We start from the raw sequence: 15,251 nt of genomic DNA, 5'->3' as shown, positions 1-15,251 counted from the left end.
TGACCTCAGAGAGCTAACTAATTATACAACAGCAGGGGGGAGAGCGAACCAGTCTGGAATGAGCGATCGGTTTCGTCACTATATCCTCGTCATTAGAGAGAGGCAAAAATCGCTTAGGTTTACTTTAGAAAGCAGAAGCAGACACACAAAAATTTGAGATTGTGATCGTATAATGCATTATGAGGCATTAAAACTGTTCGCTCACATCGATGCAAGTCTACACAGTCACAGGTAAATAATATATGGCAGATATAGAAAACTGTCTTTCAAATCTGGGACCCAACTCCCAAAAATGTTCGTAGATTTATACTTGAACTTAATCATTAGAGAATTTATGATGGTGTGCTTGAACTCATAAAAACTTGACAATCCCATTTGTAACTTTAACACGGCACCTGACTGATTTCCCTTCACACAACGCCAGCACAAATGCAAGTTTAGTGATAGCCATGAACCAAAAGAGAAAATCTAACTTTCTGGAAGTTGAGATCACAGCACCGGCAGATGAGATTGGAGCCAGGCAACACTTATTATTTCCTGGAGTAAAAAGTGCGTTAACAAACGAAGCCAAACAGGCAGCATGGTAGTAAAACTCATGCATTTGTGTCCCAAATTGCGATACCCCCCAAAGTCAAGTACAGACTTTGCTTAGAGCTGAGGTCACAGCTCATAACTTAAGTCATACAATAGTGAAAAATTGAAAGGAAATGGCGCTTCACCAAACTGAAAGAATCTCTGCTCCGAGGTTTTTGCCTGTTAAGTTTTTTCTTGCCACGGTTGCCAAGAGCTTGCTCATCGGTGAAAGTTAGGTCATCGTAAATTAATTAAAGAGCGTGGTCTAGACCTGCTCCTACTGAAAAAAGTGTCATGACACAACTGGCACTATATAAATAAAACTGACTTGACTCATACTGCAGATAAAAATTGAGCGTCAGTCCGTGTTTCAGATGGAAAACACCTCCAGATATTTTGAGGCTCTGTCGGCCAGATGGTGCAACTGTGTGACCTCTTGATCTCTAAACTTTGAGCTCTGACCTCTGTGGCAATAGATCCCCCTTTACAGCGGAAATAGCATGTTTCCCCTCCAGCCTACATGGACAAACACCATGTGAAACTCTGTGCTCGTGTCTGTTTGTGTGTGGGCGTTTCAAAACAGTTGGGGGTCCGTGTCTACTGGCCACAAGTGTGACATTAATAAAAAGCAATGATGAAACATTTTCTAAGAATGTCCCCTCAGGCCTCGACTGCTGAAACCACTAATAGCCCGACAAGAATAAATTGTATTTACATTCAAGAAGCCCGAGAGAATTAAAACCGTGCATGATACTCTAACACTATGTAAGTATAGCCCAGTGCCATATTTGGTTAAAGTTAATGGCTAACTATTGATTTGGCAACAAAGCATGCCTTTACTGTATGAGAGCGCTCAAGGACAGCTATTAAAGTAATACTGTGGCTTTGTAAATGATCTACACAAGAGGCTATTAAATCTTCTGAGGTGGTTTAATCAGACTTGTGAAGATCAGACGAGGCTAATGAATTAAAATAGTCAGCGGGGAGCTCATGAACCTGATACCTGATAAAAAATAACGCAACACTTAAGTTTTCTTAGTGGCTTACTCGTTGTGCAATCACAATCCATCTCCAACCTCGATTCCAAGAAATATGGGACGCTGTGTCAAACAAAACAGAATGTGATGATTTGCTGATTGGAAACAGTACAAAGACTGTATATTTAATATTTTACCTTATCATTGATTTTTTAAATATACGCTTGTTCTATACACGTAACACGTTTCGAAACACCTGTTTGGAATATCCCACAGGTAAACAGGTTCATTGATAGTATCATGATTGGGTACGAACGGGTCATTGGTCACATGACAAGATGGGGCGACGCTCGCCTCATGATTGTTTAGCATCCCAACTTTTATGGAATCGGGGTTGTACAATACAAAGTAATAAGCTAAATGCTATCGATGGGTATTCTCAGTGCATCACTGCAAAAGCACACCAGGATATACGGTACGTTTAAGTACAGTTCAGTTGTTGCCAACATCGACAGCCACGAAATGCTTAGTCAAATGTAAGTACAGGAACTCGCTCTGGCCTAATGAACACTTGCCCTGCCGCTCATTAAATATACATGACAGATTGCTGAATCAATGTGTGAGTGCAAACTCGCCAGGACTGCGAAAACAAAGGACAAGGTAATGGAGGCTGATTTCCAACAAGGCGAAAATACTGATTGATGTTTATATGGATGCTCTTTTCACCTGAAATACACAAATGTACTTTGAAGTTGAACACAAAGTCAATTTTCAAAAATAACATTCCTCATATCCAAGTATATCCAGGTCTCAGTATTTAAAAGTGCTCTGCAACACAACCGGTAACCTGACACCAGTATTGGTCAGAAGTAGTGACTATTTTTAACACAACTATTACTGAAAACAAACACAAAGCACGGACACGACCAACACAGACACCATGTGCTATATATCAGCCAGACAGTTCATCCATGCAGGGCATTATGTTTCACTCTGGATGAGGTTGAGTCTCAGGAAAAGTCATTAGTGGTCGTTAGCAGCAGGGTTGCGTAGGGAAAATCTTTGGGGCCAAATGAGGAGAGCGTCTGATGAGCTGGCTGTAACTATCTCGTTCTAGAGGTGAGGAGAGGCTTTGATGGGCTAACTCTTGCTAAATTTAGTCTGGAGAGACTACAAAGACAGAGCCACTTCATTTTGCCAGGAGCCTTGATAGGTTATGCAGATCCTCCTCGAAGCAGCTCTCGTCAGGTCCTGTTCTGATCAACATCCTGGTTAGTGCTTCAGACACGAGCTGGCCTTGCTTGATCAGATACTTCCTGATATGAAAGCTGTGTTCATGTGATTCTTGCGCCTTCAGGCGACCAAAGCTTTGTGATTGTTGGGATGTAGAACTTTCCAGTGTCGCAAATCATTGTTTTCACTCTTCGCTTTTCAAAAAGAGATGAAGAGCAGAGCATGACGGCGTAAAAGCAATTCATAGGTGGTATTTTTGAGCATTTTATGATACAAGAATAAGATGTGAGGTAGTGGTGGTCCACGCTTTTGTGGTGGTCCAAGTCTTTGTGGTAAAAAGCATGTCTTGGCAGCCTTGATCGGCTGGAGAAAAAGATGTTTTTAATGACTTCTGCTCGATCAGTCATTGTGTCACCAGCCAATTCTTAGTACCTACCAGCAAGAAGGGGGGGAAAAAGAGCAGGGTGGTATTACATTCACAAAGGTTATCTCTATCTCTGCACATCCAATCCCCAATCAGGATGGTCGTGAGAAAACACCAGCTCTCTCCCTTCCTGTTGGTTGACACAAACCTGGGGAACCACCACCAGGGGCTGAATCCGTACAGCGGTTTGACCGTTTGCCACCATCTGCAATCCTAAACTAACCGATGAAGAAAAATGGACTTGGCCTGTATCTGTTCTTTGAAGTTACTGGCAGTATAATGGCCAGCAAAACACCACACTTGTGCAGTGAAGAACACAGTGTTATGACAAAGACCAGGAAAGGCCGGTGCATGAATAGAAACTCTCTTTAAAAAGAGAGATAATAACATGGGCGGAGAGGCCAGTGTTCCCAATGGAGCCAAAATGAAAGCGTTGGAGTTCATGCTGAAAAATTAGTCCCTTTTTGCCTGTGAAGTTCATGTCCCGTGTCCATCCACCCCTTGGCTCAGGAGGGGTCTTTTTAGTAAGCTAACTGACCCGTGCAGACGGATGCCCCAGGCCAGCAACACACCCGTAACAAGACAGTGGTGCCTAATAAAGAAAGTGCAACTCTCGGTCTTCCTGTCCTTGCTTTTGCTCAATTCCTAGAGAATAAGCAAAAACATTTAACAGGAAAAGGGTGAGGGCGGCCAGCTGCAGGACAAGTGCCTATGAAAAGCCTTCTTACAACGTGTAAGCACTTCAGGCATCCCATCCTGTGAGAAAGGTGTGTATTAATGTTCGACTGTCAGCGAGAAAGAGTGGCAGTCAACTGCTGTCAACAGTTAAGACTTGAATTTACCATTTACTTATAAATGTCCTTGTTAAATGACATATCATCCACAAGTAATAGTTTACTGTTGACCGAGATTAAGTGATTTCTAACTGTTTCCCTCAGATAGTGCACTGACATCAATGGATCAAAGACCAGTGAAAGCAGATCTTGTGAGAAAAGCTTGTGGAAAGTGATCATGATTAATTATGTCCTGGCTCTGCAATGGCATTTTTAGCCAGATCAGCTGTGTAAAGATGGCTGGAGAAAAAGAAAGAGGGAGAGAGAGAGACTGTCTGGCCAACAGCTGGAGTGAAGCTGCATCTGCGGCAACAGACCGCTCATTCATTCCTACACATTATGGACGACAGTTAATTAGCACTCTCTTCCCCGGGATTAGCGATGTCTGCAAAGACCGTTAAGATACTCACGCCATAGTACAAACATCCAAGTACATTGACTGTTAGCTTATGTTACTGTACATCCAAAGCTAGAAAACCACTGTCTGAGAAGTTGCTATCATATTCAAGACGACACACAAGCACTGGCCCCGCAGTCAGTTGTTGCCGCCCAGCAGAACCTCCTGCCCCTGTGCCCCCGCAGCCAAGGTCCAAACGGGGACACTCCACAACACAAGGCACTTGTTGTCTCTTTGTGTCCGATGCAGTCCTTCCTAGAAGGCCTTTATGTTTTTCTGTCTTGGCTGTTATGCAATGGGAACTGAGCAAAGTTTAGAGTCAAAGCAGCCTAATCCTTCCCAAAGCCTCAGACCAGACTGAGGGATTGATATGGAAGCCTGTTGCCAACACAAAAGACCAGACGTTTCACCTCTGCATCTTCTTGGAGCAACGCCACAGCCTGACAATGTCTACGTTACGATGGGAAACATTCCTATGGCGCTACTTGGCTGTTAGCATCAGCGGGAACGGTTGTCGGAGTCGGCTGAGAAGTGACGGATGCCAGAATTTTCAGGTCAGCAGATGTCACGGGAGGTGGACAGCTGCCGTCCAGAGCCTGATGTTCACACTCAAATCAATTCACACGGACATGTACAAGTTAATCGAATTTTCATTTGATCATGAAAAAACTCATCTGGAACAGAAGGGGTACCATAACATCGTCTACAGAATGGATCAACCCAACCATCAAAGGAGGGATAGAAGTTAACGCTATCCCATCTTGAGTCATGATCAAGATACTGACTCCAGATCAAGAGTGTGACTCTGCACATGCGCTCCTCCTTGTGGGGGTCAATGAATTCAAATATTAGATTATTATTACCATTGGAGCTAGTCCTGCATGATATGAGGAAAATCTGCAATGTGAGATGACACTGTTCATATTAGCTCTTCTCTCCCCCCACAGCCATCAAGCTAGCTAGCCTCAAGGTCAACAACAAATAGACAATTGATCTGAAGGTAGCTGATGGCTAGCTGGGGCTTTATCTGATTGGCCAAATGGTGTGAATGCATGGTCCGTAGCTCCATCTGATAGGTCAAATATTCACATGCTGATTGTGAATGCATGGCACATGTAATTGAAATGATTTATCTTATTCATTACGTTTTATACAGGCTTTTGTGATGAATAAAGACATTTGAGTCGCAGACTTTAAGGTCCACTTTGAGTTGGGACGCTTTGGGATTGTAGGTTTGTTGGTCGCCATCCTAAAGTGTCAGTATTTGACGAGTTGGGAATGAGACTCAGAAATCAACTTTCTTACAAAATGAACCTCTAAAATTAGTATTTCAATAATTATTTTTGAGCTGAGAGCAGCTGAAGAACCAGGTGACACAGGTGACGCAACACCAAATTCCTAAAAAATTGTTAAATACTAAGGAAATATTCAGTTTGGCGACTGTAATATGCCAAATTTAGGAACATCTCCACAACAGTGCATTCATTTTGAATTAGTAATGGTTATATATCACTGCTGTCCGCAGTAATTTACTGCTCACCTGCTCCTTGAAATACTCTTGGACCATTTGAATCTCAGTCATCCGTTGGGACGAGACGGTCTCAGCAGTGATATCATCCTGTTGCATCAACTTCCATCTCCACCAAAGATTATATAAGTCCCCCTCTGACTCCACCTCTGTCTGTCGCTCAGCAGGCAACACAAATACAGACTTGAGTTTGTCTTGACTCATTTGAACCTCGGATTCTTAAGAATGTAGCAACAAGAAAGTCTGTGCCCAACAGGGCCGGCATGGTCAGCTCATCCCTTCTGCTGGATGAGTTAAGGCTGTGAGGACATCTCCCTGTGACTAATGTGTGTGGGATCAAAGACGAAGCACTGACCTCCTGGAGAGAGTGTGCAAAACAACACACACACGCATCTGGGCTGCCACTTGTCAACACAGGGAAGTGCTTATCGGACCTTGGATAAACAGTAACTTAATGGCATCAGAAAATATGCTTACATGGAGAAATCAAGGACACTTCAGTTGTGTTGTTTTTCAAATTTGCTACAGTGGCTGAAAACTTCATTTCACACAGCTCAAAACACTTCAAGGCCCTTTGTGTACTGTTTAATAATAACACTGATTTATGACACTTTGAGTCTTACTATCGTGAACAATAGCTGAGATCTGGGAACAATTAAAGTTGACCACAGTTGAACCAGGAAGTTGGATGTTTGGGTAATAATTGAACCGCTTGCATTAGTTTTTTCTTCCAAATAAGTCTGCTAATTTTCTGTTTATTTAAAACCTGCACGCTATTCAGACTTGTTGCCACATTCCCAGATCTCAGCAAATAACTTAGTAAGTACAATGCTCTCATTTCTGATAGAAACAATGGCCAAAACTACAAAAAAAGAGCTAAGATGTAATACACTTAAATGATCCTTTAAGCCAATAAAAGCAGACTGCCATGTGTGCCTCCATGTCTCATCGGGATTTGATAAAAGCATTTGTAAAAGATTAAACTTCAAAGAATAACTTTCCATGTTAGTGTGGTTGAAACGGTAAAAGAAAGGGTTGTGCAACACAATGTGGCCAAGTGTTTGGATAATAGACAACCTGATGTCAATAAGTAATTAAGTGCATTTTGAGATAAAAGTAGAAAATCAAGTTTCTGGTGTGCTGAGCATGCTACTCACATGTTGTGAAAGACGTCAGCTGCTTGAATTTGTGACCACTTTTCCCTCCGACGTTACAAAGAGCAGACGACAAACTGGACACAGGTTGACTACTGAGCTCTTCAACAGCTTGGAAAAAAGGGGAAATCGAAGAAATGCTGGACTCTGACTCAACATGTAACCCTCAGAAACTGTCTGTCTGCTGCGCAGCAGCGTGCACAAACCCACACTGACATTCTCTGTCACTCCTCCTCCTGTGAATGTGTGCACAAAAGAGCTTCACAGTCGAGCGGAGGAGTCCGCTTTAACTCCTCCGACTCCTCAGAGGAGAGATAGCGCTATTCAGTGGCAGTTTAAGACTGTGTGAGATTCAACACAAGTTTTGATCAAATGACAAGAAGTCTGTTCAGAACCAGAAAGGGAGAGATTAAAAAAAAATGCCCAAACACTGACCCCAGATTGGTTGAGTTTCACTTTTGTTGCAGTTTTTCCACGGCCAAGTCTGCATCTTAATAAAATGGTTTGGTAGAAAAAAGGCAGCAAAGCTTATTGCTAATATAGCAGAGTGAAATATATCAATATATGCAATAAAATGTCCCCAACAAAATCTAAATGAAACACTCAAAACAGTAACTGATGCTGAAAAATCATCAGCATCACTGAAGAATAAGCTGCCAGGAGTTTCACCCAACAGTGACCCTTTTCTGTGATTAAATGTTGAAAAAATATCTCTTCTCCTCATATTTTTATCTCTGTCCCCTCAAAGTGTCTGTCTCTGCTCTCCATAATTTTCTTTTATTTACGTCTCAGTTTGTTTTTGTCTCTAATCTCTCGTCCCAATATGCCAGAAATGCGGCGGCTTGGCCAGCTGAACCAATCACTGGGACTGAACGGTAAACAACAACAGAACATTCCACCAAACGACTATCAATATCCACGGAGGAAAACATGATCCGCCCTTCACCGTCAGAACGCTGCAGAAACCAAACATGATGGTTATTATCGGCATGTTGATGACCAGCGTCCTCGTCGGTTTTTGATCACGTCGTTAGTTAAGCTGCTTTTAGCGCGACAATAACAAACCACAGCCTCTTAATTCAGATCACTGACACCACGACGTCGGCACAGCACAGCGAGGGTGCCAACACAGAGCAATTAACCAAGAATATACAGGAGGTCATCAACATCATCTGGCAAAACAGCAATAAAACACACAAAGTCCACATTCCTGTTTTATTACTTTGTGAAGAGAATGACGTAGATCTACAGTTTAGCATGAAATCACACAGTCGAGGGGAATCAGAGGGTTGTTGCTGCTGTTTAAGAACCATTTTTGAGATATTTTTGATCTGATGCACCTTCAAACGAACTTCTTGGATTGTTTTTCATCTCCTTGAAGGCTCTACATTGGGGATATAAGTCAGAGGGTTGCATATGGCGCTGAGGTCCCGTCAGGTCAAAAGGACCATGTCCAAGTGCATCCTCCACACAAACTGACTTGTTTAACGACTATGGAGTTGATCACCACAGTTGTGCCGTTCCTTTTGATAATTACAATCGTGTTATTTGTGTAAAAGTTGTGGTGACCTCCGATGTTTTGGATATTTTCATGTGTTTATGCAAGGTGCAGGCACGACAAAAATCCCTGCGCTGAAACTCGCCCGCAGCAGCTGTAGCTGTTTTTACAGAATAAACACAATGAAAGTCGACATCAATCTTTAGAAACCAACAACCACACGGACAGAAGTTACCCAATGTTGAACCCAACAAAACATTGGCCCTATAATTTAAAGGCTTTATGCAATGCCTCGATAAGCAAAGAGGGCATAAAACTTGTTGTAAGTAGCCTCGCGCTTTCCTCACAAAAGCAGCTGCGATCCGGACAAACTGCAAACCCGACAACAACAACAATCCTTTTTGTTGCTAACTAACACTTGTGAAGATATACATCCTCCCAGCTCTAAAAGCCTCTCTGTCAGAGGAGCTAAACTGCCTTTCAGCACTAAACAAGTGTGAAGCCAAATGACAGTGGAAACACTCCAGTTTCCTGGAAACCCCGTCCCTTTTGTGCCTGTGAGAGGGAGCCATTTTTAACTGTTACTTTAAATGCTATTTGCAAGCCGAGCCCATTTAAAATGCAGCGCGTGTCACTGAATACAGTCACCGCACAAAAGGCTGCTTACAGGACGCGATTGAAGTCTTATCGAGCACTCGGAGTCTGAAGGAGCTAAATAAGAGCCAGTGATCGTGTGTGTGTTTGTGTGTGTTTGTGAGCGTTTTTGTGTTTTGTACGCTCGATTGAGTTTATCATGTGTTTGAGGCTCATGTCTGAAGCTGCGAATGTGTTTGTGTGATGCCATTAAAGACAAATTCAGCCTGGACCACAGTATCGCCAGATGACAGGATGACGCAAACACACACACACGAACACACACACACACACACACACACACTCACCTCCACTGAAACAGAATGAGAGGGGACTTACACCTTTTCTATTTTAGCGAGGCCTATTTCAAGCTGCCGCCGACTGTGTGGTAGACACTTTATGGGCAGTGATAGAAGGTAGCCAAGTGACCTCTGACCTTTGGCTGTCTGGAGCTCTAATAAAAAACACTCAGGGGGGGAATCAGGGACGTTAAACCTCTTCTAAAAAGTCACTTTGTCATTTTTTTTATGTAATCGTCCTTTTAACTTACAGACACTGGTCATTTTCATAATCACGGCGGTCTGAACAGCAACAACTCTGCGGTTGTGGTTTCATCAGTGAGTCCCTGGACAGTGTTGATCTGCACTGCAGACGGTCACGTCACACTTATCAGTGCTGATCTATGACCAAACATAACTTTCCCACAGTCTGTCTCTTAGCATTGGCCAGTTGTTTTATCTCTATGTGTTCCTGTGTTGTTGTTGTTGTTGCCAGTTTATTAACTGACGAGTTTACTGACAGACTGACATTAGTAGAATGTAACTAAGTAGATTTATTTAAGTAGCTTCACTTTTGAGGTACTTTCTTTACTTCCACCTCGTAACACTTGAAAGGAAAATACTGTACTTCAATATATCTATTTGAGATAGTATATATATTATAAACTCTAGTCTCTAGTTGCATCCCAAATTAAGATTTAATATACAAAGCATTTGATCATTTCATCAAATATGGTGCATTATTATTGATTTGACTGAAAAACACTATAATATGTGGTTGAATAAGCTGCAACATTAAAACGTGATTATAACAAATCAATACTATATCATCTTTTTGTGACAGTGAGGTTTATAAGGAACCGATCTTAAGCTGTGTAATCAAAATAAACTTCATAATGATACATCAAAGCCTTATACACGGACGTCCTGCAGGCTGACAGTCGTGTTTGTTTCAGCCCTCCGTCAAGTAGAAGCAAAACCGCCACTAACCCCTGCAGGTGTTGACCCTGCATGAGCTGATACTATAGACTGCAAAATCAATGCTGGATCATGCAGAAAATTACTGTGTAATTACTGTATCTGTTAATAATCATTTACACTTGAACCTAGGATGCCTGTATGCATTTACAAGATGACAATCCTTCCCCTTTATCGGTTACGTAATACCGCCGAGACAAGAGTTTTTTCACGCGCAGCAGACAGGAGTAAAGTCATTCCAGCGGTTTAAAAACAAGCTGACCATCACGACCCTCGCGGGACAAAACAACAGGCTGGCTGCGATCACTCAGGGCGTAGCGCTGCTTCCCTTTTTGGGTGGCAGGGAAAGTAGCACTTTGGTCACAGAGTGACCACCGCTCCCTCGACAGGAAGGCTCTGTCCATGCCTGTGGCTCAACCCAGGAATGTCTCGCACTGCGCTCCGCTCCCACAGGGCCTCGGGCTGCTCCGTGGTCGGACTTTCACCACAAATGAATTCAGCGGTATCAGAGCTTCTCCTCCATTTCAAAACATGATTTATTGTTTACATCTTGGACAGCTTGAACAACCTCATAATGATGATATGAGTTGATTTGAGTTGAACACAAATAAGCTGATTTTTGATCTACTCTGTACTCGTTATTTACATTTTAGTCCAGCGTTAATATGATTGTAGTGTGGGAGCAACTTTGTGATGCATTAAAGGAATCAAACAATACTGTCTGATCGAAAAACTTCAGTATTCATACACAACTGCCTCATTAACAGTGGTAGAAGATGTTTTCTGATTTTTTACTTGAGTAAAAGTAGCAATGCCCCAGTGTAGAAATACTCAATCACAAATAGAGTTCACAATTCAAAATTTAACTTAGGTCAATATACCAAAAGCTAAAATACTTATTTTGCAGAATGATCAATTAATATTATATTATTGCATTATAATTATTGATAAATTAAGGTGTTAATCACTAATGTTGCAGCTGGTAGAGGTGGAGCTCATGTTTAATGACTTCATACACTGCTGGGCAGCTTGTTCATTTCTCTAATGATCAATAACGTTTTATTTGTATCTATGAAAACACATCATGATGTATTTTGTTGATTCTGCAAGTAACTAAAGTGATCTAATAATTGTAGTGGAGTAAAAAAGTACAATATTTGCACATAAATGTGGTGAAGTGGAAGTACAAAGTAACATAAAATGTACTACAAAATTACACTTAAGTACAGTACTTGAGTAAATGTATTAGTTACTCTCCACCACTGCTCATAAACACATTCTAGCCCTGGCTTGAACTTAAATGTGACTTGAGTCTGACCCTGTCGCGTGGGAGTTTTAACGAGATGAAAGTGTGAAAAAGTCTTTAAACTCCATTAGGAAGCGGCTGAATCCGTCCTCTGTGTCACGCACAAACACAAAAACAGCCTTGTTCCAGGGGTCAGCTGGGTTACAGGCTGTGTGTGTGTCTGTGTCAGTGTGTGTGTGTGTGTGAGAGAGAGATTGACAAAGAAAAGACAGAAACTAAAATAGGATCCTGACTTCCTCTCAGCCACACTGAAATGCATTTCCACAGTCACATGTAGAGTTTACATAACATTCATTAAAAGTGAACTTTTACCTAAAAAGTTCTCTAAAAATAGATTTCAGGATCGAATCCACTCACTGACACATAGAGATAATAAAGACAGTCTGTGCAGGTGATTGTTGGAAATTGAGGACTCACAATTCACAAAAAAAGTTAAAGCAATCCAGCGTTAATGAGTCACAAACGGTTACATGACATCCTAAAGTGGCTGTAATGAGCACGGCTGTAAGGAGGCGGCGTAATTAACAACCCTGTTAACTTTACGACACACATGAAGGGGGGCAGGAGGAGTTTCACCTTCTCTGTGCTGGTCGTATGTAATTATTTTAAATTGTGCTGTATGTGCAACAAGGTCCGAAAGTCAAGACCCAATCAATCTTCATTCGTGTGTCCTCCTGGACTTACCGTCTGTGGTGTCCTCGCAACCCTGATTGAAGTTCTCGTAGGAGTCCCAGCGGATCAGAGAGTCCTGCGTGTTGTAGTCGACGGAGACGCTCGGCCCGTTCTCCAGGTGGTCCACACCTTGACCAGAGGTACGAAGAGACAGAGCAGAAGATGTGAATGTCTTTAAATCGCCTTAAGGTCTAATAACCTGGGAACCAGACACATCTGTGAACCCGAACCCTGCGAATAAGTTTACTAGCTTCATCCCTGTTCAAAAATTTAGCCGGGATCTTTTTTTGTCATCTCGCTCTCTTTCCCCACAACATTTCCTGTCTTCATTCCCACAATATCGTGTAAATTAAAGGCAAATCCACCCTAAAAATAAGTATGAAAGTGAAATATTGGACACATTGATTCTTACCATGTATCTTCTCAGGTCCAAAGGAGAAAATAAACTCCACCTTTCCATATTCTGGAAACCTTTCATCTGCACACACAAAGGAAACAAGAAAAAAGTTATGACGGCAGCAAATAGAAAGCTAGAAAACTGATTTTAACCCTTTTGATTACTCACTATTACACAAAGTTTCCAAGCTTGTTTGCACACACATCGTAACGACAGTCATCATTGTGGATATTCTGCGGATTTTTCCTTTCTCTCACCTTTGAACGTCTCGTCGAGCTCGTCCTTCCCGAAGACGATCCCCAGGTCGTGAACGGCGCAGGTGTGGAACTGCACCCTGAATATCACATCCCGGCACGGGCTGCGGTAGCGCTTGTGGTAGCACTTGAGCTGTGAAGTGAAAAACAATCAGAGGAAATTCAAACAAAACTGACCGGTAGCAGCTTTTTCACCCACTCAGCACTGAGTTTATCAATGCTGATAATGTCAGGATATCAAGCGAACGCAACATGAAAAGGTGTTTGTGAACCACGAGCTGGAGACATGCCAGCTCCATTCAATGCTTGTTCCTTCTTCACACTGACTCAGAGCAAGAAAAAACAGTCAGACCTTCACATACATCCCTCGTAATGTATGGCCTCTCCACGAGCATTATTATCCAAACTGTTTAAGAGCAACACTAAAACTCCACACAGGAAAATCTTCTCCCGCCCTCCTGCTGTTTCCTGACGGGCAGCCTGGACCTGTTAGTTTTTAACGAGGACCTCACATTTACAGGTACCGGAGGAATATTTAGCCTCGACCTGAACAGCTCACAAACCCTGGCTGTAAATAATAAATAAAACTCAGAAACATCCTTCTGTTGCAGCGCCATTTTTGACATAATTGTACACAATTTGCCATAATTAAAAAAATGACCATTTCGGGAAAACGGCAGCTAAAAACTCAAGGAGTTTTCTCCCGTGTGGCCGAACAAGACCAAAACACATGAGGTCCCCAAATCCAAACAAGCACGTAAAGAATCGCGGATGAGAAGAAGGCAAAGCAGAATATCCTGTGGCTTAGTGCAGCTCTCTGGGATCTGGTGAACCTCCCACTGAGGGCTCCGCTTCAGCAGAACAGTGCCGGTGAGCCAGAACAAAAAATAGAAAAAAAAAGGCGAAAGAAAACATTAATTTTTTAGCTTTTTAAAGCCTGAACACATTTGTTTTTCACGCACAGGCCTTAAAAACACAAGCCCCTCTCTTTAGTGCCACTCTCATGTCTGTGTACAGCAAGTAATCAGTTAGCTTAGCTTAGCTTAGCTTAGCATAAAGACCGGGAAAAAGGTGAAAGTTGGTGAAGTTGCTTTTTTCAAACTAAATTTTAAAAATGTGCAGAAAGTCACAGCCAAGGAACAGACCAGCACACAACCCTTCATGTATTAAAGGGACAGTTCACCCCGAAATCCTTATCTGTAGTGTTATTTATCCATTTAGATTGTTTTGGTGTGATTTGGAGAGGGTTGGAGATATCAGCCGTAGAGACGTCAGCCTTCTCTGAAACACAATAAAACTAGATGACACTCAGCTTATTGATTTTAGTGTGAACTGTTCGTTTGATCATAAAGTTTTGGAGATGTCTTTCAATGTTGGTCGGAGGTCTGCTAGCTGATTCTGGATGCTTCTTGGCTAAGTTTAAGCATTTCCTGGCAGTAGCTTCGTACTTAAAGTACAGTGAGTGGTAGCGTTTTTCTCATCTGACTCTCAGCAAGAACGTGAGTAAGCATATTTCCCAAAATGTTGAGCTGTTCCTCCAAAGTTCTGATATCTTAAACTGAACTTGGAATTAAAAGTGACTAAGGCTGGCCAATAACAGAAGAAAATAGCCAAAACCTGAAGGATTAAAAGTATATTTGTAAATATTTTCCTCTGTGATGTTCCTGCTTCATCTAACCGTTCAGTAATCAGAAATTTTTTGGCAGTCATAACATTCACGACTCAATCCCGGCTGTACAAACACACACCAGCAGGCGCTACACCGCATTCTGACTAATGTCTCTCCCATTCGGCCACACGGCCACAGCTCACATCCTCTGCGTTATTTGAATAATAACGAGCATCAGCAGCTGCGGCTCGGTCAGATGATGCATCCAGCAGAATCCATTAGTCCGTCTTAAATAAAGGATGAGATATGAGCTCGGCTCTGAGGAGCCAAAACAGATCAGTAAGTGCTCCTTTGAAAATTCTCCACGCTGACATTATGAGCCCCGAGGACATCTCACGGATAACGTTATGGCCCTGAGTGACAGCAGAAGCAGAAACTTTGCTGATGTGTGCAGTTCTTCTGCTTGAACGACATGCAAAGTAAGCCACAGGTGCTGCTTTAATGAGA

At 42.3% G+C, this 15,251-nt stretch overlaps 1 protein-coding gene across 13 annotated transcripts in view; it reads right to left on the bottom strand.

The window, feature by feature from the left end:
- tns1b (tensin 1b) overlaps positions 1 to 15,251 on the bottom strand; it is a 172,824-nt gene that overhangs the window by 24,564 nt on the left and 133,009 nt on the right. For 9 of the 13 annotated variants that reach the window (XM_084362716.1, XM_084362724.1, XM_084362725.1 and 6 more), the window contains 3 exons: positions 13,139 to 13,268; positions 12,899 to 12,962; positions 12,497 to 12,621 (listed from right to left, as the gene is read on the bottom strand). In XM_084362716.1, the coding sequence (XP_084218842.1) occupies positions 12,497 to 12,621; positions 12,899 to 12,962; positions 13,139 to 13,268 (319 nt within the window). Of the gene's footprint in view, positions 1 to 12,496; positions 12,622 to 12,896; positions 12,963 to 13,138; positions 13,269 to 15,251 lie in introns of all 13 variants that reach the window. The other 4 variants (XM_084362721.1, XM_084362720.1, XM_084362723.1 and 1 more) reach the window with 1 other exon arrangement.

The sequence above is a fragment of the Pagrus pagrus genome, assembly GCF_965226575.1.
Source record: "Pagrus pagrus genome assembly, chromosome: 9".
NCBI lineage: Eukaryota > Metazoa > Chordata > Actinopteri > Spariformes > Sparidae > Pagrus > Pagrus pagrus.
This window is presented reverse-complemented; position numbering and strand designations above follow the sequence as displayed.